The sequence below is a fragment of the Squalius cephalus genome, assembly GCF_949319135.1.
Source record: "Squalius cephalus genome assembly, chromosome: 10".
Taxonomy (NCBI): Eukaryota; Metazoa; Chordata; class Actinopteri; order Cypriniformes; family Leuciscidae; genus Squalius; species Squalius cephalus.
Genome location: NC_137131.1, coordinates 33,870,051 through 33,894,915, shown reverse-complemented (window position 1 = coordinate 33,894,915; position 24,865 = coordinate 33,870,051). Strand labels below are relative to the sequence as shown.

Here is a 24,865-nt window from a genome sequence, read left to right as displayed (position 1 = left end):
AATACGCCGTGCTCTGATTGGCTCTTGTCAGCCAGTTTAATGTCAATAGTAAATTGGAAGGCTTGTTAACCTAGTTGGGACATGATTACGGGCAATGGTAGGCAGTCATGTAAAAAATAATGTCTATTAGACTAATCTAATCAAGAAGTCCTTTTACAGATGAATTAGAATGGGGCAGCCAATTATTTGAAACATTTGCGCAGTGCTTTCTGTCAGTAGAAGAGAAAAAGAGAGGAGAAAGATAACGACACGAGAGCTGTTTAACATGCAGGCCATGAGTTGGCTCATATCACCGGTCTTCACACTGGGAAGAGGTCAGAGGCTGACCGATGCAGGATCAGCCAGTTAATGCTGAAGAAATGGACCTCCTTGAATGCCTGCCCGCACTGACAGGAAAACGATAAGGACAGGTACAGACAGAAAGAAGGTGCGTAGCACATGTTGAAATTTAAAATGTGATTATTCTTCTTTCCTTTTGCACAAAGAGATCAAGTTCAACGAGTAACATTATGCGAGTAACTCATGGGACATTAATAGTACGCCGCTCTCCGTCTACGTCTGGATCGGAGGAAGAATGAAGCCCAGCAGGCCTCCCCAAATCACCCCCCTCATCCGTCCCCAGGGCCCAATCTGATCTCAGCTTTGGGGACGCACACCTGCACCCCAGCCCAGATTAAGAGCCGGGTCTAATTTGAAATCTGTTAGCTCTGCCCTTTCAGAGACCGATATCTGGCCATAAAGAGGCTCTTTTTTAGCCACTTACTGCTGAATTATTATAGGCCAGACATTGCTCATGATGACGCATGTGGCTACGGGAGTCAGGCGGTTTGTGGAGCTCAATATCTCAGCTGTCTGATGGAAGTTTCTTGGATTCCATAAAACAGATGTTAGACACCCTAGTCTGCAAATCAACACCCACCTACACCCACCCATCATCAAGCAGATTGTGCCATGGTAGAGACAAGAGAGTTAGTTTGTTAGTAAGTTAGCTGGTTTGCTTTACATTAAGGTCTTAGTTGTGTTGTTAAAGCTCAGTTATCATGGTATTGGACTTTATCTTTGTGTTTTTTTTTTTAACCTGATCTTTCAACAAAAACACAATAGGATTTGTCCATTGGCTTTTGGATTATTGCCAAAAAATAAGCACGGTGCATATAAGCCCTGACACGTTTGGTTCATTATAACAATCTTCACAAATGAACACAACTTTCATGAATTTTGAAGCCTAAATACACTCACCAGAAATAAAAAGCTAAACGTAGGCTATAAACAAACTACATCATGGTCAATGTCTTCAATGTCACCACCATTAAGCTTTAGGCAACTCTCATTTCATTATTTAAAAAAAAAAGTCTGAGTTAGAATAACATGATTATAAACACAACAAGTGTATAGACGAGTTTACCTGATCAGTGTGATGACGCTTCATATACCCAATAACCTATTTAGTCTCTCTCATTCACTTGTTAGAAAACGCCTTTTTCAAGACAAGCAAAAGGATAAAAAAAAAAAAAAAAAAATTCACAGGAGGTATTACTGATACATTTTATGTCGCAGAATAAAATGTGAAAAATACCTTGACCTTGTGTTCACCACAGACCTTATATCATGCATTTAACCAAAAACCCATTAAAAAAAAACATTGACTTCAGGACGATGGAACCAGAAGTGCTAAAATAATGTTTTATGTTTATGTTTTGGCCTATAAAAAAAAGTAATTTCTGTAGCATTCCACTATAATCAGTAAAAATCAAATAGTGTTTTCTGCTATTGATTACACTCAGATAACATGAGAAAACAAGTATATCACTAACATGCACTTGGAACAAAGGGGTGTGTGAAACGCACACAATGCATGTATTTCACACTTTAAGATTCACGCTTGGTGACAGGCTGCGAAACGTTAGATTGTTGCTGAGGGTTGGCAGTGTGAGATGCCAGCGAGCGCCACCCTCCCAATAAGTCACCACGAGGCGCAATTAGCAGAGCTGTCATTCCTACCCTGCCTGGCCCGCTAATACAGTCCGGCACCTAGTGTGTGAGGAAGGGGAGAGGGGGCTCTGGTGTCCATGGCAGCACCACACTAATTAAAAAAATGAGACTGCAACATGGCCTAGCTGCCAACAAAGAGCACTCATGCCAAAACCTATCGCCCATGAGGGAGTGTGTGTGAATGCGTGTGTGTGGTCACAAACAATCCCAAAAATAAGCCCATAGCGCTGTCTTTGAGCGACCTCATAGAGTTTTGGAGGCAGAGAAGGTGTGAATTTATCCCAGGCAGTAAAAGGTTAATGGGTATATTTAGAGGTTCTCTCGGGCTCAATCGCACATAACGGCCAAGCAGCCCATGAGGCAACAGGAAGAAACTTTCCATTTGCTTTAAAGCAAACAGCTAAATACAGAGAACATGTTTTAATGGCTCAATAATAGCCCTATTAACTGACAGATATCACGAATTTAAGTGTCCTGAATTATAACAGTCCTAGGATCAATCAACTACAAAAAAGGATTTTTAAACAGATGCAATTATTATTATTTTTTTATGTTTACCCTAAATCCAATAACCGATAAATGGACAACATTAAAATTCTACATTGTTTTGTCCGAATGAATTCAAGCTAAAAGTATCAAATAAATTGTAAATGCTACAAACAGTTTTAGGCATTAGGGTCAGTTTATCTCAAGTGGTCCAATGGAGGTTGCTTGACCATTTTTTTATTTTCCTAATTTCCTCAAGATAGACGCTGTGGTTAAACAGTGCTTAAAATGCAATAGTATTCTTGTAGGGTGGGGTTTTAGAAAGAGGGGGGCGTGTCCAAATCAGCAAGTATAGTTTTAGAACAGCTAACATACAGCACCATTAATTCAACTCTTGACATTCTCTTAAAATACGATTAACAGCGAAGGCTGGAAGAAGAGGCAGAGGCTGCTGAGGCTAAATGCTAAACAAAACCTTATAGAAATAGGTGGGTCAAGAAGAAAAAGGAAAAAAGAGAGGCTGAAAATGGCATACTATTTCTCTAGTCGGATCCAGGTGGGCTGTCTGGGTGTGATCACTCTAAAACATAATTCCAGCCTGGAGAACGAGGAATGATGCATGTGGAGAAAGAGGTATGGAAGACAACACGTCTCTTCCCCCTTACCTCCAGCTCACACCCCCCAAACAGGCCCCTAATTGAAAGACGAGAGTAGCCCAGACCTTGACAGGCGGGAGGTCAGTCTAATTGCTGCTGGCCATATTTAACATTAAGATAATCAGCCCATTAATTACCCTTTGGATCATTAAATCAGTCGCTTGCAAAATGAAATTTCGAGCTCTATTACTCACTTGAGAGACCACGAGGGAGGGTTTTCATTTATCAGCCACCAATCCTGGATGCAGAGCGCACACACCAATGCCTGAGCTGTTCACCAGGACACAAGCTTGCTGAGTATCAGCATTTAGCGACAAGACAGCGCTTCAAATGTATGAAGGCTTCAAAAATGTCTCAAGACTGAGACATGCTAATAAGGAACACCATGAACTTCACACACGTCAAATGCAAATCATATCAATAGAACTTAATTTTATACATTAGATTATAGTTGATTTTTAGATTTGACACACTCACTACAGTCAAATGTGCTTTATCCAATCAGATTGAATCCATTTGGATGTTATAAGCTAAATCAATTCAAACGTCCAGTAAAGGATGGGAAGGTAGCAAATTACCTAGTGGCCAAGTAGTCTTTAAAATGTAAGTCAAATTCTACAAGATTCTCAGTGATTTTATGGCTTTTTATCGGGTTTCCCAACCAGGCTTCATTAACCCCTAGAATTTCATGAGGGAACTGAAGTTTGTAAGATTCTGATAGAAATGCAATTCTGAATTCAATTAAAAGGGATAACAATCTTTTTTAATTTTAATTATATAATACATATATAAAGAATATATATAAAATAAAAAAATAATCAAATAATAATAGTACTTTTCATAAATTACACTTTATATTAGGTGTCTTTAACTACTATGTACTTGCACAAAAAATAAGTACAATGTACTTATTTTGTTAATGGATTGCAAAAAACTTGTGCTGCTATTGAGGTGGGATACGGGTATAAGGTTAGGGGACAGGTTAAATGGTATGTGTAGGTTTCAGGGTGGGTAGAGTCAACAGTGTAATTATAGCTGTAAATACAGAAATTATAACAGGTATAATTACATGCAGGTAATTATAATAATATAAGTACATTGTAAAAACATGTTTGTACACAATAAGTGCATTGTATCAAATCATTAATTTAAATGTTAGTACATAGTAGATAAAGACACTTAAAGGTCCACTGAAGTGCCTTGAAACGCACAGCATTATTCAATGTGTTGACGTAATATCCACTGAAACAGGATAACAGGGCGGGACATATCGAACAGCCCCACCCCATTTTAGCCAATAGCGTTTAGTTTATATCACAGCTCGGACTCTCACGAATTCACCGTGAGACTCACGCAATTGTGACTTTTCACACGCTCTCACGCCACACATCCATTTTCTCACGCAGAGAAAAATCGTGAAGCAAAGAAGACACTGACACCGACATACAAGACAGAGAAGGTTACTATTGCAATGAAACAAATTCTCAGCTCTCAGATTCTGTCAATTTAATTGCGAAATTCAAACAATAAACACCGTTTTGACACTTGTAAATGTGACGTGACAGATCTCTGACAGAGTTCAAGCGGCATGTGAACCGATCATCTGTTACTCTTTACTACTAGTTAATAGTAGGCTAAATAAACACGAATGATCAATAGGTAATTTGAAAGATGCAGATCAACTTACCGAAATGAAATAAAATCAATCGATCAGTGTTTTTCAACCGCGGAAAACAGCTGGAGAACAATGTCACGTAACGTTACATTTAACGTTACCTCAGGAAAGCCATTTAATGACCATAGCACATTAGTTGGACTTAAAAAATTGCTATAGAGAGGAGCATTTTGCTAAATTTGATAACTATATTACATATTAATTATATTTTTTACCTATATCATTAAAATATTATAATGTTGTTATTATAAAAAAAAACATTTTTATTTTTAATTAACATATCTACTTTACCTAAAATTTATCCAAAGGAATCGATATTGAATCAAGATCAGAATCAAATCACAAGAATTGAATTGAAATTGTGAAAGCAATAATAAAAACAGTAGCATACCAGTAATTGTACCATGTAAACATTGTGTTGTCACTAAACTTAATAAAATTCTGTTTAATTACCAAATGTTTTGACAATCACTCAATTTTTTTTGAGTGGGTTAGTTAATAGGGTTAGGGTTAATACATTTATACTAAAAGCCAAAAAACTTTCATTTTGATTTCATGGGGACTTTAAAGGTCCCATTCTGCGTGATCCCATGTTTCAAACTTTAGTTAGTGTGTAATGTTGCTGTTAGAGCATAAATAATATCTGTAAAATTATAAAGCTCAAAGTTCAATGCCAAGCGAGATATTTTATTTAACAGAAGTTGACTACAAAAAACGGCTCGATTGGACTACATCCCTCTACTTCCTTCTTTAATGATGTCACTAGAACCGTTTCTTGACTAACCTCCGCCCACAGGAATGCTCCCTCAACTCTACTGGCTACTTGCGCACTTCTTATAACTTAGGCTACTGTGTTTACTCAGCTCTTACGGTGATTTTCTGAAGTAAAACTGACGCTTCATCTTTTGTGTGATGTACAATAAACTTTATTAAACTCATCAGTACATGTTTGATCATCATTCAGACAGCAGACTTGTAGGCTATTAATAAATAATGGATACATAGCCTACAAGCAGATGACAAATACGTTATAATAACTAGGGCTGGTCCGAATACCATTTTTTGAGCTTCGAAGCTTCGATAGGAATTAACATCGAATATTCGAAGCTTCGGAGGGAGGGGGCTGAACATAGGCTATTCTTCTCTCTAATAAAGGCAGGAATCTCTATGCGTCTGTCTGTTTGCATTTAGATTATTTATCTTGCATTTAGAACCGTTCATCCAATCGACTTCACGAGTGCAGTGTCACATTTGGTGCAATATAGACACGCGAGACGTGACACGTTCAGAATTAATAAACTTTTAATACAGAACAGCGCGAGCGGGAAGCGCGCGCGCGCCTCACGCGCAGGGCTTCGAGAACGGACACTGCACTAGTGATACAAAACACAGCCTAATATTTTTCTGAGTAACAAATAACTCTCAAATCAGAAATCAGCAGCACAGTAATACTGACACAGTAAAGGGTAGGCTAATATATTGTTTCTATTCTATTTCCACAATGTCAAAGCAACACAGCTTATAGCCTACAAGCTCAGGCATGCACTTCTGCCCATACAAACTCCGCTGTTCTGCGCTCTAAAATAAGAGTATTGTATTTCGCCCAAAAATGCTAAAAAAATAACCGTGTGAGAGCGTGTTTTAGGCTATATCATGTTATAGCCAGATATGACGACGCTTACAGCACGCGTCACCGCAGATCAGCATCTATTCATCAAGCCAACGTGCAAACTATCGCAAATCAAAGTGAAAGTGGGTCGCAGATGCTTTAACACACAATCAACTTCATTAAAAGTAAAGAACCGAAATGATCTTACCAGGGCTGTTGCCGCTCTCTTATTGCGGTCTTTGATTTAGAAATTTTAGCTGACGATTGAAATGCAGCTTATCTGTTGCTAGTGACATGCACTCCATTACATCTGCCTATAGCGCGGGATTTGAAGTTCGGATTCATATCCGTTTTGCAAAAACACATTTATGTGTTCATTGTTCATATTGATAAATCAGAGAGAACTATCCGATCTGAGAAAACGCATGACAGCCCCATTCAAGCGCGAATGGGAACCGTTTCTAGGGGGATGCCAGGTGTGAAAAAAAAAAAAAAAAAAAAATTTTTAAACGAATATTCGAATGTCAAATTTGAAAATCGAATACCAACCCACCGAACGAATATTCGAATACTCGAATATTCTGGTACAGCCCTAATAATAACCGTAATTAAACTACTAAACCATACCTGTTTCATCTCTATACAGCACTCTGACTCTGTAGGCATTATTGTCCGACTCGAAATGAACGCCGTTACTGAGAGTTTCTGATATTATCATCATTCCGTGAGATGAATTTTTCCTGACAGACTGAGCGCGAGCTCATGAAGCTCCGCCCCCTGGGTCGTCCAGCAGCAGCTCATTTGCATTTAAAGGGCACACACTGAAACAGCTAGTTTTTCTGAGCCCCAAAAAATGTCAATTTAAACATGCTGTAAAAAATGATCTGTTGGGTATTTTGAGCTCAAACTTCACATACATACTCTGGGGACATCAGAGACTTATTTTACATCTTGTGAAAAGGGGCATATAACGGGACCTTTAATATAAAGTGGGACTAGGGCTGTCAAAAGAATAATGTTTTACTTGCGATTAATTGCACACTTATCGCGAAATTAAGCATACAGCAATCACAGAATATGACAGAGCTCGTGTTTTAAAGCGAAACACACTGAATAATTCACTGAAAACACAACGCAAGTCTCTACTCTCTCTGCCATCTCTGATGTAATCAGCCTGATTTTCTTTACATTAGCACTGTTTTGGACCAATTGCTTGAAAGAATTCGCTTACTGGATCATTGGACTGAAAACTTTCCCGGAGTTTAACGAATTTAAATGATCTGATTACAAACAGAGAAGCAAAATCGGGTTAAAGGGTTAGAAAAGAGATTTCCACATATGCTTGTACGATTGAAGATCCAAGATAATCTGAATGCGTGATGTGAATTACGTTAATGAGGCAATATCAGATGCTTCAGTAATTTTATTTACGCTATTATTTTAACGCGTCAAAGATTTTGAATTATTTGCATGTGTCAATGCGTTAACGTTGATAGTCCTAATATGTATATGTGATTTTGAAGTAATTTTTTTAAAGATGATTTTAAGATGAAGTTATTCTTAAGAAATTATTTAGCGGGCTATTTCAAGTAAATAAATCGGATTACAGGATTATCTCAGGTAACAAAAAAATTGTCAACTACTATATTCTTAATATTCTTGATGTACAGTAAAATGCATGTTTTTACTTCAGATGAATCTTGTCAGCTTAGCCTACAAATGTATTTCACATCAACTTTCAATGTCACTAAGTAAAAGCCAGGTCCAGTCAAAAACATGAGGGAATCACACTGGATTACACTCTGTCTATTTCAGCAGGAGTATTGAGGGTGAGTAGAGAGATGACTGTGTCCAGTGACTGAGGTTAATTGAGATAATATTGACCCTCTCTTTAATCTCCTCTTCCCACTCAGGGGGCCACATGCCTTCAACATACATAAATAAACAGCTACATGAGGAACTATAATCGCATTAGCACATCGACAACGGACGGCAGAAAATGGCGGATCCATATCGAAAGATTTTCAGAGAGGAGGGGAGTAATTAAAAGGTGCTTCAGGTGACTAATGAGGCCGGCGTGGAATGGGAAGTCGATATTTTGGCGGCCAACAGTCAGCACTAATTTGTTATGATGGCTGGTGGGACTAAAGCCTCTCTGCCGATAATTACGCTGCTAAAGATGGAAGAGCAAGGAAAAGGAAAAATCTGATTTTAGGTTTTTCCACAGAACTCTACACACATATGCTATAAAGGCAGATTGTCACTGTCATGTGACCTACGGCGTCAGTTGCATAGCTTCACCACCATTGGTTATTAATGGGATAACCATGAGATATTAAAGTTTCCATCGAATGCGCACTGCAGAATCTCTGTGGAAGTAGAAGGTTATCCGTGTACTTTTTGAGTACCGTTTTTTGAATAGTATGTATTCATACATACTACTCCATTGCTGTACATTTTTTTGTATACTATATAGTTGGGAAATATAAAGTAGGAAAATATAATCAGCACCCTTGTTTACATTAAGTGGAAATAATGATAGATATTACACCCACAAAGTGAAATGATTGGTTATGTGAAAAGCTCAAACAGATAGAAAGAGGAAATAATGCAAATGTGTACCTGCTGGCATCAGGAGCAGGCTTTAGGCGTCCTTGAGCATTGGCCTCCCACACACTATTAGCCAGCTCATTGCCGATGGCAGACATGACCTTGATGAGCTCCAGGGGCCACTCGTCCAGGTCCAAAGAGCGAACACGGGACAGGTGAGTACCCAGGTTCCGATGAATGCCTGAACATTCTATACAGATCAAAGCCCCTAGGTTCAGACTGGCCCAATCAGGATCTGAAAAAGCCAAAAAAGACAGACAGAAAAAATGAAACAGTCCATAAGTTTATATATATATCTATATATCTATAGATATATATACGGCATAACCATGTATATATGGCATATATAACCCTAATTTGTCCATATAGAAGGATCATTCTGTTTGTTGCATCATTTAGCCAGACTAATATATAATGATCAGTACATAATACGAAATGTAAACACAGATCTCAGAATATAACAAATTTATTCAGGTCAAAACTCACTCTGAGCTTCACAATCCACACAGCGTGTGTTTCCTCTCATGTTCCTGACAGACTGCAGGGCGATGGCCTCTGATTGGCTGCTCAGACGAGACTACGGGCACATAAGTAAGTTAAAGTTTGTTTCAAAGGTAAGGACTCTCATGAAGCATATTATAAAGCATCATTAGACAATTCTGACTACACAGCAACATTGCAAACACTCAGCATTTTATGCTGAAATGAGATTCCAAAGTGGGGAAACAAGCAGAGCTAAATAAAAAGAATAGAGGCACTCTGTAGAAGGTCCAGGGAAATGCAATTTGCCCTGGCCTGAGGCATAAACACACAGTGGGTTGAGAGTTAAAATTGTAGCTATGAAACTGGCATGTAATACTGCAGGAGGGTAATATCAGAATGAAAGTAATTACAATTTCTAAACATGGGCATGAATGTGTAATATAAATATATATATACACACACACACACTATATACATATATATAATTAAAATTGCCCCACCTTCTTGTTACATGGCTTATATATATGGCTTATAATATATTTTATATATATATATATATATATATATATATATATATATATATATATATATATATATAAAAATAAATATATATATATATATATATATCTCCATGTAACAAGAAGGTGGGGCAATTTTAATTATCTTATGCACTTGATAAAACACCAACTCTTTGACAAGAAAGGACATCAGCCAATAACATTGACTACAATCATTTAAATATGGGGTTTTTAAACCGGGGTCCAAGATGACTGTAGGGGATCTATGGAATATAAATAGCCATTATTGTCAAAATAGTTGGCAACAAAAGTGAGTACACCCTAAGTGAACATGTCAAAACTGTGTCCAAAGTGTCAATATTTTGTGTGAGCACCATTGTTATCTAGCACTGCCTTAATCCACCTAGGCATGGAATTCACCAGAGCTGCACAGGTTGTTGCTGGGTTCCTCTTCCACTCCACCATAATGACATCACGGAGCTACTGGATGACCTTCCGCTTCTGCAACCTCTAAAGCAATGCTGGCAGCACTCATGCGTCTGTTTTTTGAAGCCAGCTTTTGCACCTTACGCACAGTACGAGGAGTCTTGACCCTTGCGAGGCTTGTTCCGAGTGGAACCCGTCTTGGAAAACCTCTGTATGACCCTGGCCTGTACTGTAACTAAGTTTCAGGTTGTTACCAATCTTCTTATAGCCTAGGTCAACTTTGTGGAGAGCAACAATTCTAATTCTCAAATCCTTAGAGTTCTTTGCCATGAGGTGCCATGTTGAACATCCAGTGGTCAGTATGAGAAAATTGTACTCAAAGCACAAATTTTAACTGCTCTAATACAAGATACACAAATTTGCATGGTCCTGTCAAGCAGACAAAACATGAAAATGGTGAATAGGAAATGTGGCTTTGCATGGTTAAACAACGTACAGCTATTATCACTTAAGGTGTACTCACTTTTGTTGCCAGCTATTTTGACAATAATGGCTGTATGTTGAGTTGTTTTCAGAGGACAGTAAATATATACTGCTATACAAGCAGCACATTGACTACTCTCTCTCTCTATATATACACACATATATACATACACACACACACACATACATATATATATATATATATATATATATATATATATATATATATATATATATATATATATATATATATATATATATATATATATATTACTTTGTTGGAAAACAGGTGTTTTTTATCAAGCAGCAGTGAGGCTTTTTTATAGAATTTTTTTAATACTTTTTAAAAATCAAATTATGTAATGAGGATTACTTTATGCCCCCAATTAATTAAAATAAATTTTTTATTCAGAAATTGAAAACACTCCCCTCATTGAAGGGGTGTATTCAAGTGAAACACACTGTTTTAGAGCTTTGAATCTGTTTTCTACCTTCTGTTTGCTGCTCTCGCAGGACTGCAAGCTCGCCAGGATCTGGCTCTCAATGGCCTGAACCCATGCGTCCCGCTCCTCATAGGATGTTGCCTCAAAATTCCAAGTCTGTCCCGTCAGAGAAACAATGATGAACTCAAAGTTGTCCTCTTGTTCTAGACCAGATGGGAGAAAACAGTCAGGATGATAACTAATCAACAGCTACAACAGCAGAGAAACAGAATGTTTATTAAAGTGATGCATGTCATTTTTGTTTGTTTTAAAGAAACTTATGAACATTTTATAAATGTGATGTTTTCTGAGTGCAGCTTATATGAATGCTTAACTCAAACACTTTGGTTGAACTGTTCTGGGATAAGAATCACCAGGAAGGATTCTCGCCCCTGTGGAGCACCTGTTAGCTGCAGGACACACTCTACAACCCCTGACCTGGAGGGCTTGCCCCGCGACCCTGGTCAGGATATGCCACTAATTACAGACCAGAACAGACCAGCAGCACGATCTTTCCAACCGTGCTGCTGGTCCTGTCCACAACACTCCCTAGGCAAAGTGACATATGGATCTGCTATCCAGGGCCCTGGTTAGGTTAATGGGCCAATCACGAGACAATTAGGAAAATCTGTGTGTGTGAGAGTGAGTGAGTGAGTGAGTGAGAAAGATAGAGTGAGAGCCCCCTTTTCAGGAGTTTATCTCAAGAGTTTGAGTACAGAGAAATGGAGGGAGGTTATTTAGCGGCACTGAGGGTCAACATTTGGAAAGTGTTAGGAACAAAAGGCCATTGACTGGGTGATCAGATGGGACAGCAATGGAAGGGGCAAGCAGATGGCTTGAACAGAGAACCTGCATTGATGAGATGTGTTGGTGTGTCACAATCAAAGGGGACTACCACCCCCGCCCCCCGAAACCCGATCTGAGCCAGTAAGAGATCACACACTTTACACATTCTGTTTATAATTTACTCTGGAGTGGGCAATTACATAATGAAGAAGTAATCAGGGAAGTAATACCCCTCCCCACACCCACACACACACACACACACACACACACACACACACACACACACACACACAGGCATCCCTAAGGCCAAAATGCCATTTGAAGTGGAAAGACCCATGCACTCCATAGCATCTGCAGGCCAATGAGAACAGGAAACAACCTGGAAACTCTGTATTCTAGAATACACCGAACAATCTAATCCCTCACGGATGGCTGGTATCACTGACAGACAAACTTATTTCAGCCTCAGATGGCAAACTCATGAACTCATGATGCTTTTTACACAAAAATGCCTAGAACAACTGATTGGCTAACGTTGGGATTCAGTTGGAGTCACTAACTAAACATTGTATCTTTGAAAGAAAGAAAGCTTATTGCTGCATCTTGCAGCATCTTGCCTCTTGCTGTCTGAAGATGAAAGTATCATCAGTGACAAGGGACTGTGTGCATGTAGCTCAAATTAAGGAGACGATACACACAAAAATGAGAACAACAAAAGACAGGAAATAATGATAAAGGCATGTTATATTAGTGTCCACACCAATAGATAATATTCTGTTTATGTTGAGGTGGGCTGCAGATATCTGCTGCTTTTAATGCTCTATCAGGGATATTCAATTAAAGTTCCAAGAGGTCCGGTCTCCATATTTCCTTCCCAGCAGAGGTCCGGACAATACTTTTTTGGATAAATTTCCATCTGGGCAGCAGTAGTACTTTGTAAAAAACAACAACAAAAACCTAAACAGTCAAAATGGTCATCAAAGATGAGTATGTTGGGCCTCAGAGTCGAAGCAGTGTTTTCTAAGAAGCTACTGTGTGGGGGTTCAGGGTTTTCCTCTTCAAGTCTGGACATTTTTTTTTTTTTTTCTTAAAATAAGTATCTACTATAAACAAACAAAGTACATAATCAAAATGCCCTCATCATGAACAGAAAACAAATTTAACTAGTTATTTCAAGGTTTTAGTTGTCTATAAATAATTTTTCCAATTATAATATAATTTATTCTGAAATGCTCATAACATAATAATGCATAATATAGATGAAAAAAAAAAGTCTTTCCAAAAAACTTGTTTAAATGGTCAGAGTCATATATGACAGATAAAAATAGTTGTATTTGCTGCATTCTCATTTTCTGCAGTGTTTTATGAATCTACATTGTTGTTCACTGTTTCTCTACTGTTGTTAAAATAACTGTGTTATCTGAAGCTCTTGTAGCGCTGTAGTGTCTTCAGCAGGAGAGAGAAGCAACGCACATGAAACAAAAAAGGCTTGAATGAAGCACGTTTTGCTCTAGATAGAAGTATCAGAGGATATAGCGCCGAAAGATCATTACCATAAACGACCTTGAGTGCTTGTGGTGCGAACCGCTCCGTTGTTTTGACGTGCTGCTCATTTTAAAATACAGAAACGGTAAAATGGTGCAACAGTTGTCATTTTGTTTGTATATCGGTTTTACCGATATATCGGTACCAATAACCAATAGTTGATTGGTGGAACTATCGTTATCGGCAAAAATATTTTTTTCCGGGTTGCGTCCGTTGCTGGAGCGCCTGAGAAGGGTGCGCTGTCATTACACAGTACGAGAGCGCTGAGAAGAGACTGCTGGCATTATACAGAGCGAGAGCGGGACCGCGTGTTGTTTACTGTAACACGTGAGGCTGCGCGCAGCAGAGAGATCACAAGCTGCAAGGAGAGCGCTGACACTTCAGATCACGGTATGCGAAACGGTATGAATACAGAACACTACAGTACATATTGTCATATCATTATAAAGTAAGTGATTTGTTGACTAGATGCTGCATTAGCAGAGAAAGAACAGCAGTATGTTTGCCGTCGAGGCTGAGAGGACTAACAATAGTACCTCATGGGTTAAAACAATGTGACAGAAACACACGCAAACATCACCCAAATGTTTGATGTCACAATTGTTACCATCTATTTGCATTAGTTTATATCCAGCTGGTCACTTTTATGCATTCATTAGCCAGATGAATGCATAAAAAGCTGCATATTTTAAGCTAGTGACGTGATTGCTTTCTCAACATTGATATGTTCATGTAGCCGACAGAAACAAACAAATCAGAAACGCATTTGATTTAATTATTTTTTATCACTACAATACACATTGTTATTTTGATTAGATAATCATCAAGTGTTCTAATCTAGAAGCAAATAAAGTGAGAGACTATACATGTAATATACATTTATGCAGTTTTAATGCTCTGGTCTTTGCATATATTTAAAGATGGCCATCTTTAAGCATAGCGGACTATTTGGATTTATATGAAATGGTAACACTTTACAATAAGATTCAATTTTTTTAGCATTAATTAAGGTTAATGTTGTAGTATTATCCATTGTTAGTTTGTTAATTTCAACATTTACTAATACATTTTAAATTGAGTTTTAATTTTTATTTGATCTGTTAACCTTAGTTAATGTACTATGAACTAACATGAATGATCAAGGTACAATTGTATTGCTCAAATATTTATGCATGCTGTAAAAAAAATGATATTTCATAATACATAGTTCATGAAAGCTAGCTAATACATCCTTGTTAACAAATGGGACTTGCAACGTGTTACCTATGAAATTTACATATGTTTCTAGCTTATAGCTAAAGAAACCTGTAATATTTTAATGTTTAAATTATTTTCTGTAGAATTCGTTCTGTAGAACTTCTCATTTTAATATATTCATATTTAGATATTTATTTAATTTAGCACATTTCAGTTCAGCACTGGTTTACTTGGAGTGTTATGTTTTTTTTTTATCCAGTATCTATTTTAAAGATATCGGTTGATTAATCGGTTATCAGCACGTATGGTCAAACTGAAATATCGGTATCAGCAAAATCCACTATCGGTCGACCTCTACTACTTTCCATAAATAAGCATTCAAACCAATTTGTCTATGAGGCTTCTCTTCTGGCTATACTATGTTCTGAGACAGCTTTTCGAATCATCTTCCTGTGAGGCCATTTCACAAGTTTAATCAGCGGGAAATCTGTGCAGTCACACCATTTCCTCTCCTTCAGTCAATCACAGGCCTAATTGAACTCCTATCATACAAGTCATATTAAAGGTCCCGCAGGGCCATGAGCCACCCTCACTGCTTTAAAAGAGCCTTGTGTTTAAATCCCCAAATTCCTTCCTTACAGAAAGACATGCTTGGTAGACGGAATGCTTAAACCTCTCCACTCTCCAAACTCAGAAAAGGGAAGGAAAGAAATCTTTCCTGTTCTGGATCAAAAGAACAAGCATACATTAGATAATTTGCTCATTTACAGCAAAAGTCAAACTCAAAACATCAACAAAAAGTGGCTGGGGAGTCTAAGCCTATTATTTATTCATTTTAAGTTTTTTTATTAAAATTTGCAAGGTTTGGGGGTTGGTGGGATCACTGGAGCATCCCAGCCTAGATTGGACCCACCCTTCAAAGGCACCAGGCCCTCTGGGGTCAGCAGCAATGTTCTCACCCTAATTAAATTGCAGTGCTGTTGGGGAGAGGGCGGTATTTGACAATTATGAAAAGCAACAATGCAGAAAGATGATATTCAGAGGCAAATATGAAGATTGGCTCCGCCTCCTCCCCTTAGCACACAATTAATAAGAAAACAATTGTGTAATACAAAAACTGCGATGACAGGGCATCAGGCAGTCACCCCTCCCCTCTATTTCGCCCTTAAACTTCAAAATGGGGCAGCTATCATTCATCTGGTGCCTGGAACTGATCTCCATATTCCACAAGCTACTAATATGACGATAATTACTTTCAGTGCAATTTAGACCGAAAGTATCCAATCATTCATGCACTTTTCTATTCTTGTGGTTTGATGTTCAGGCATATTGCAGAGGCAAGGAAATTTGTGAACTCTGACACAGGCAACCTTTACCAACAAACGGCACACAATCAACTCAGAGAGCAAAAGATGCAGCATGCAAAGAAATGAGGAAGGCTAGGGTGGGGGTGTTACCTCCACACGGCCCAGACGGCAGTGCTTGGGGGTACAGTGGAAGAGTTGAATGCTTGGAAACACAAATTAACCGAGCGAAATGTCAAAGCACACAGTATTGCTTTGTGACACAGGTCATTAATTCCCATATTATCCCCTCTCCATTCAAGCATCCAGCATTAATAACCTGGCACATATTACAGGAGTTATTCACATCCAGGAAAAAATGTGAACAAATAAATAAAGCAGAGGAGGGGCGGAGTCGTGGGAAAGGGGGCGTGCAAAGAGGAGGAGCCAAAGCTTATATGTGCCCTCCCACAATGTGTTCAATATCACCAAATTACATCATCCAATTTACCATCACTTAATGATTAAAACTCAAACACGGCACTAACACATACAAACACGATCATGGAAGCAAAGCATACCTTTTACAATTGTTACATGCTCTGAGAACCGTAATTGCCGTGCAGGGAGTGTTTCAGGGGTTAACAGTACATCGGGGAGGACTGAAGGATAAAGCATAATCACAGGGTCTCACTGTATGTGTGAGGGGCTTGTCTAAAAAACAGGGGTACACTGACTTCCCCCTCACTTTGTTTTCTGGAGCTAGTTACCTTCAACGTTGGAGGCACTGCTGTAAATGTTGCGAAGACTACTGACGCGAATTAGTTTCCATGCCCTAAGTTTGGCTGCATCCGACGGCAGGCACAGGAATAAGCGGAGAGAAAGAAAAAAAAAGACGAAAAAGGAAATGATAGGAGTGGAGAAAGTGGAACAGACAAAAAGATATTTGGGAAATAAACAGGAAATGTCAAAGCAATGAAATACAATTTACAGAGAAAATCAGGGTTGAAAACAAAGGATGAACTTCAGTCAGCAGGCAAAAGTGCAAATATTCCTTCAAATGAGAAATTTTAAGTTAGCTAATGAAGTCATTGGGTATGAAGCAGGGTTGAAAACACATTGCATTAGTTAAAAAAAAAAACATAATAATGCTCTGCTTGAGTGGAAAACTGCAAGACAAAACAGGTTATGTCCATGTTATCATGCAAAGTGTCTAAATGAAAAATAAAGATCAATCTGTGCATTTCATAACTGTGGAATAAAGGGTGTTTCGTCAACTATGGCACTTTTGGCCCTGTGTTTAATTTCTCCAAAAACAATGTCCAACAGTATACAAATATATCACATGATTCTCTTTCAAATTGTTCTTAAATGTCCCACCACTGTGCAATTCCACCACACCAAATTATGTATTGGGTTTAACAGCATTCTGTTACAGAAACAATGGTTTTGTAACATTTTTTGTCAAAATGATAGCCTGATTGGAAATATTCACAAAAATCTTCGATTCACATGTGATATTTACTTTTTCTTTGTTCATATTTCATCTCAAGTTAAGTATTTTTACTGACAAAGTCATCTTCTTGGTAAAGTAGAGTTTATTTTAATAAACAAGTTCAGTGTGGTGGAAATTACGCCATAACTGTGTAAAAAATTGAAAAAAATTTGTTTATTTCAACTTTGTTTAAATGTATTTTTTCTTTTGTTGCATTTTTAAGATGATGAAATTTCATTTTTAAGATTGGATCTATGACGAGGGCAAATCAAAAATCTAAAAAGCATTTGAGAAGTAAAAGCATTTAAAAAAAGATAAAGTCATGGTAAAAAAAAAAAAGTTTATTGTGACTTACGCATAACAATGAAAAAGCTGAAATCTGATATTTTTCATAAATAAAATTCAACCCATGGGACATAAGTGTGTCCGTTAAAGAAAACAAATTACACTAAAATCACTGCGCTGCGCAATGCTGTTTAAGTCATTTCATTTTCAGTTCACTGTCTGTATTAACACAGGTCTAGTCTCGACTCTTTAAATAACTGTTCATTTCCCAGCTGTGCTGACAACTGACCTGAAGTCACTCCGGCTCAGTGCAGTCTCACTCGTTTCCCCTTAGGCCAAAGGGGACATTTTTACACAACAGTAATCCTGGGGAAAAAAAACTATCCCATCCGGTCCCTTCCCAGTGCACAGCATCAGAAGCAAAAACTACAATAACGTGTACCCAGTATCAAGCTATTTTCCACACAATAGACTCTGTAGAATCTGTATAGGATAGATTGACTCTCCTATTGTCTACGCTTGGTCCTTCACGCAAACCATTCTTCGCATTCTAATAACATAAATTCCATGAATGTCTTCTCTTAACATGTCTCTATCTCATTTGCAGGTCTTAAAAGAGACTTCAAAATGGCTTTTGTTGATCACAGACAGCAACTTTCAGTTTGAGATGGCGAATGGTCCTTTTTTCCATACCATTAGGAAGCCATAAGACCATCTTCACTTTGTTCCTGAGAGTAATAGCGCAGAGCCGTTCACCTGCAGAATGCTTTAATTAAACGTTGCGAACACGTGCCAGACCGATTCCAGCTGAGGACACCTGTGAGCCCACGCCATCCTCTGGAATGTCTTTCTCTTTCTGGCCGTTTCTTAAAACGTCTCGCCTTCCTGAGGTATCGTTCTCTTTGTGCGACCATCAAGGCATTCATGAGCCTCCCGCTGTCCCTGTGCAGCGCAGAACCCACGCCGTCTGCCTGATCCGGTTTCAAAGGCTCTCGCATTCTCCTGCTCGCATCAAACGTAGTAATTACTTAACAAGGGCCACTTAGGGCCCTATAGCTCAGCGGTAATTGATAAACTGTGATCGTCCGTGCAGCAAGTTTGCCATTTGAGTGGTGAGCTTTCAGCGGCCCACTGTGGGGGGGATGCGAGGAGTGTAAAAATGCACGGCATGCTGGGATGGATTGATCTTCGTGTGGGTGTGTAGGGGGATGAAAGAGGAATGTGTGTGAGAAGACATTGTTTCAGAGAAAGAAGAAGAGCAGGTGAGCTAAAATTATAGAAAGACCCTATGACATCATCTACCAGCACTTTTGAGATTGTGTGTTCAGAAACACATCGAGCATCTAAGATGAAGGAACTTAGACACCTTTAGGATGTCTTTATAACATAGAAATGAATCCACTGTATACAGTCACGTTATAGTGATTTTTACAAACTCTTTTCAATTACATTTCTCTATACAAATACAAGTCATTATTCACATTTATTTTCTCCAATACAGTAAGCTGGTGACTGCTGCGACCAGAAGACTTCAGGAGTGTGTTGAACTTGAGAACTGGATCAATCCAATTTCATGAACAAATTATTCAGGCTGGTTTTGAAAATACAGGTCAGTCTAATCATTAAAAAGACTCAAAAATAATTTTGCTATGCTCTGCAAGGAGAGTTAGAGCAGATCTCAAGATTTTGAGCAACATGGAATATAGTTTTTGAATCATATAGACAAATTTTATGATTATTTTGTGGTGATTTTGCATTCTTTTTAAACTCCAAGCCTCATTAAGTGTAATTGTATGGAAGATAATGATCTGGGGCCGTATTCACAAAGCATTTTATCTTACCACTAGGAGTACTCCTAAATCGCACTAAAAGATTTTAGCTAGGAGTTTTCTCTTAAAAGTTATTCACAACGCCTTTCAGACCTACTCTTAGTAAAGAAAAATGACTCCTAAACTAAGAGTGAGTCTTGCTATGTTGCTATGGATGACGTCATTACTCATGCACGAGCTTGACTGAAGTGACCACCTTGATTGGCTGATGATTGTAACGCGGGAATGATTCCGAACACCTCCCCTACGATGATGAGTGACAGGTGACAGGTCTGAGAATGTGTGCGCTACACAAGTAGTGCGAAGGACGGAAGATGATGAATAACTGAATAAATAGCCTAAATGAATAAAGAGTAAGGCAAAACAAATAGCCTAGTAGCCTAATGAAACATATGGATTGATGCAATATCTTTGCAACAATATTGAATGAATCTGTCACTATATGCCTCTGCCTACGTTTGCAAAGAGAAGAACATTTTAATTTGATTCACAATGAAACGTTACAATTAGTTTACATGCAATGAGTAGCCTTGTTTTGGTTGTTGTTGGAGGCGTTATTGCATCCCTAGTTATGCCTACAATGCAAAATTGTTCCCTTGCGATTGGAAGCTCCTGTAGCCGCCGCATACGCATTTCAAAACATCGCAACGTGAAATGCCACAAAAAGCGGTTTGTGAATAGGTCTTAGTGAGTTAGGAGTCCTCTCGACTTCTTTTAAGCTGTCCCAGGCTTAGGTGCTACTTTTAGGGCTAAAATGCTTCGTGAATTACTCTTAGTCAAAAAAATTAGGAGTCCTAAAGTTACGAGTGACACGCCCATTATTTTTAGGAGTTGCTCCTAAATTCGCCAGTTAGGAGCTACTTTTAGCCTTAAAATTCTTTGTGAATATGGCCCCAGATTATTATTAGAAATATCTTCTTTTGTTGTTGTTTCATAGAAGAAAGGCAGTCATGCAGTTTGGAATGATGCAAGGATGAGTAAATGAATTTTGTTTTTACTGTATTATATGCTAAACTAATGTATTGTATTAAACTGTATTACCTTAAGCATAAAGTACAACAAAAATGACTGTGATGTATAAAGAAACATTTTTGCAATACAGTAACATATTTTCAATAAATGATTATAACGATAATTCAGAAGGAAAAAAGGAAAATATTTAACATGCAAATAATAGTCTAGATGGGATGTACCCAAAAAGTGAAAGTGAGGAGCATTTATGGGTACAAGTCGGGAACCGGCCTACTGTACATATTTCAAGGGTGCTGAATCCAAAAAAACTGGTTCCCAAGCAAAATTTTGAGTTTTTGACCTTCTAATTTGCATATCAAAATGGAGCAAAGATATAATGGAGGCTCACTGCCTTTTTTATGTATATATTTATGCAAAATACCAACTTTTAAGGTGAAATTAAGCATTATTTGTGTCATTTTTTAAGGCCAACATACATATTCAATCTATATCACTCTTAAATGTTCCCAGTGTATATATGATATGTGACGTATTCCATATTACATAATAACTAAGAAAAACACCATTGCAAGTTGTCTGAGATTTAATTTTTTATGCAAATTAAGGCGAGACACTACAGGTGAATAGGGTAACATTTTTAACTAGCAGATATCACCATGAAACTTTCACAGTTGATTACCTACATTAAGATGAGAAAAAAAATGTATTACAAGATTTCTGTAATTTAATGTTTAAATATGCAAATTAGGCAATATCTAATCAAATGTGCACTAATTTGCATATATTTAAAACAACGAAATCTGAGTATTGGATAAAGCCAGGTTAAAAATGATTTTTTCATTGTGTTCACATATTAGATGGGAAAAAAATTACAGAGGGATTTATGGATATCTACTTTTGTTATCCTGTAAATCAGAAAATACTGTCAATAACCTTAAAAAAATGATTTTCGCCATGTTTTTTGGAATAAAATGTTATATAAATCAGGCTAGGAATAATATATTTACAAATCCCTCTGTAAATGTCTTCATAATATAACTAGGTACAAGACTGGAAAGTTTGGTGTATAGGTGCTACTGAAGTGGAGCGTCATCCATGTGGTTTCCTTAGTCTGCTTCCGAAGCCTTCACCGGCCCCAAGCAGGAGGATGGCACCGCCCGTCTCCGCCCCTTAGCCCGCCAAAACGCCAGGCTAAGCAGCACTCCTGAGATGGGCAGCTTGGAGTTAGGGCTCAGTTCTTGTCAGGAGCTGGTAGCAGGACCACTCCTTCCCCCGGTGGAGGGCCGGGGGAGAATCTTTTTTCTAAGAACTGATGCCCCTTCCTCCGAGCCCCAAGAGACCATGGATGGCAGTGTGCGACGCTCTGCCTCGCCACTCTTGTCCCCCTCTGTCGCCAGACCTCTGTCAGAGCAGGCCCCCCGTGGAACACTGGTCCTTCCCTGGCCTCCTCTGTCAGGATGCGGCAATGACCGTGCCCCCACACCGGGTCGCTACGCCGCCCACGTCCGGACCGTTCATTCCACTTCGCTGCCCTACCGAGGGTACGTCTGTGGTTCCCATGACCCCGCTTGTTCAGTTCTTGGGAGCCTGGCTAGAGCTTCCCAACCTGTCCCGCTGGGTTGAGAGAACCACCAGGCTCGGCTATGCGATTCAGTTCGCACGATCTCCTCCCCGCCTCCGGGGAGTCCGTTACACTATGGTGGGTGGCAATGCCCCTGTCATGCGTACGGAGGTCGCTACCTTATTGGCGAAAGGTGCAGTCGAGATTGTCCCTCCAGCCGAAATGAAGTCCGGGTTCTACAGCCCTTACTTCATTGTACCGAAGAAAACCGGTGGGTTACGGCCAATCCTGGACCTGCACGTCTTGAACTGATCCCTTCACAGGCTTCCGTTCAAGATGCTCACGTGCTTTCATGGCTTCAACCTCTCCCTGGAGAATGGAGACTCCATCCAAAGACGGTTCAGCTGATTTGGGATCAGTTCGGGGACGCACAGGTAGACCTGTTTGCCTCCCACAACTCGTCCCATTGCGACCTGTTTTACTCCCTGACCGAGGGCACGCTCGGCACGGACACACTGGTGCACAGCTGGCCGCGGGGCCTTTGCAAGTATGCATTTCCCCCAGTGAGCCTTCTTGCACAGACCCTGTGCAAGCTCAGGGAGGACAGGGAGAAGGTCATTTTGGTTGCCCCTCATTGACACAACCGGACCTGGTTCTCCAAACTAGTACTCCTCGCGACAGCACCTCCCTGGCCAATCCCTCTGAGGAACGACCTGCTTTCTCAGGGACGGTGCACCCTATGGTACCCTCATCCCGATCTTTGGAACCTCCACGTGTGGCTCCTGGACGGGATGAGGCAGGTTTGAGTACCCAACCACCAGCGGTAGTGGCTACCATCACTTCCGCTAGAGCATCGTCCACGAGACATGCCTACGCGTTGAAGTGGAACCTCTTCGTCACCTGGTGCTCTTCTCGCAGAGAAGACCCCAGAAAATGCCCGATCAGTGTCGTGCTTTCCTTCCTGCAAGAAGGGTTGGACCGAAGGCAGTCTCCCTCCACCCTGAAAGTGTATGTTGCCGCTCCTCTGCGAAGAAACATATCTGCATGGTGCCAGCATACTTCCTTATATACCCATGAGGTAAGGCGGAGTTACGCAATGCAAATTCCGCAGACCCATGGCATTTCTTTGCCATTGGCTCGTTTTATTTCTCGAAGATGAGAGGCTTTCTAAGCGAAACCCCATTCATCGTCATGATGTAACGTCTCCGTTCCCTACTCAGGGAACGAGGGTTACATATGTAACCGAGACGTTTTACGCCCCCCTCTCAGAAGCCTTGGACATTTGGGACAATGTGTCAAAAAATATTTTCTCTAACCTCAAACCCTTTCTCCCACATTGTATGTAGTAGCAGCAACCATGTGTGGCCCACTATAGTCTTCTATCAAATAGCATTATTCATTGGTTCCATGAGAGTGGGGCCAGCCCATAAAAATATCTTAAATTTTAACGTCTACAGTCTAATTCTGCTCTTTTTGGTTTTCAGCTATTGTTTTTGTCTGACTTTTATTATGAAGTTTTGTCTGTGGGTCATAATTTGTCATTTACTTTGCAGTTTCGTCTGAGATGCATCTGAAATCGGTCACAAGTTCACTTGTTCATTATAGTGAATGGCACATGTACTTTATGGAGAAAAGAGAAATGAAATTGAGTGAGCGGCTTAAGATGACGGAATTTGTGTGTGCCAGAGAGTAGAAATAACTATTTTACACCTTAAAAAATAATGACGATAATAACTTTATATGGTATAATGAAAATAAATAACTTGTTCACTTGTTCTCATATTCGTGTCATATTTAATAGATAGTTCATTCATTTTAATAGAATAATAATACAAAAACTACAAAAAAGAATTAACACAATGATATAATTTTATTATTTTTACTTATAAATTTGCCATAAAAAGCAATAAATAGAGCACATAATACATGAAAGCTGTATTCCTTTCAGGGTTATCTGGTTTTGTTTATTTTTAGTTTTCTCCACATGGACTCTGTTTGTGTTTTCACCTTGGTTAGCTTGTCTTCATGGTTGTTAATTTGATTCATTACTCAGTTCAGGTGTGTGTTGTGTTCAGGTGTTCATGTCTCATTATCCTCTAACTACTTAAGTTCAGATCAGTTTGTGTTTTTTTTTTTAGTTCATCATGGACTTCCCTGCTGTCAAGCTGTTTTGCCTTGAGCAGGGAGACAGCTCCCTCGAGGAACGGGCGGTACCGTCCTCCTGCTTGGGGCCGGTGAAGGCTTCGGAAGCAGACTAAGGAAACCACATGGATGACGCTCCACTTCAGTAGCACCTATACACCAAACTTTTGTACTTGTACCTAGTTATAGTTATATTATGTTATATTATGAAGACATTTACAGAGGGATTTGTAAATATATTATTCCTAGCCTGATTTATATAACATTTTATTCCAAAAAACATGGCGAAAATCATTTTTTTTAAGGCTATTGACAGTATTTTCTGATTTACAGGATAACAAAAGTAGATA

General features: G+C 39.0%; 1 protein-coding gene across 4 annotated transcripts in view; it reads right to left on the bottom strand.

Moving 5' to 3' along the window:
* agap1 (ArfGAP with GTPase domain, ankyrin repeat and PH domain 1) overlaps nt 1-24,865 on the bottom strand; it is a 204,366-nt gene that overhangs the window by 20,236 nt on the left and 159,265 nt on the right. For all 4 annotated transcript variants that reach the window (XM_079883366.1, XM_079883367.1, XM_079883368.1 and 1 more), the window contains 3 exons: nt 11,430-11,584; nt 9,515-9,605; nt 9,041-9,263 (listed from right to left, as the gene is read on the bottom strand). In XM_079883366.1, coding sequence (XP_079739492.1) covers nt 9,041-9,263; nt 9,515-9,605; nt 11,430-11,584 — 469 coding nt within the window. The remainder of the gene's footprint in view (nt 1-9,040; nt 9,264-9,514; nt 9,606-11,429; nt 11,585-24,865) is intronic.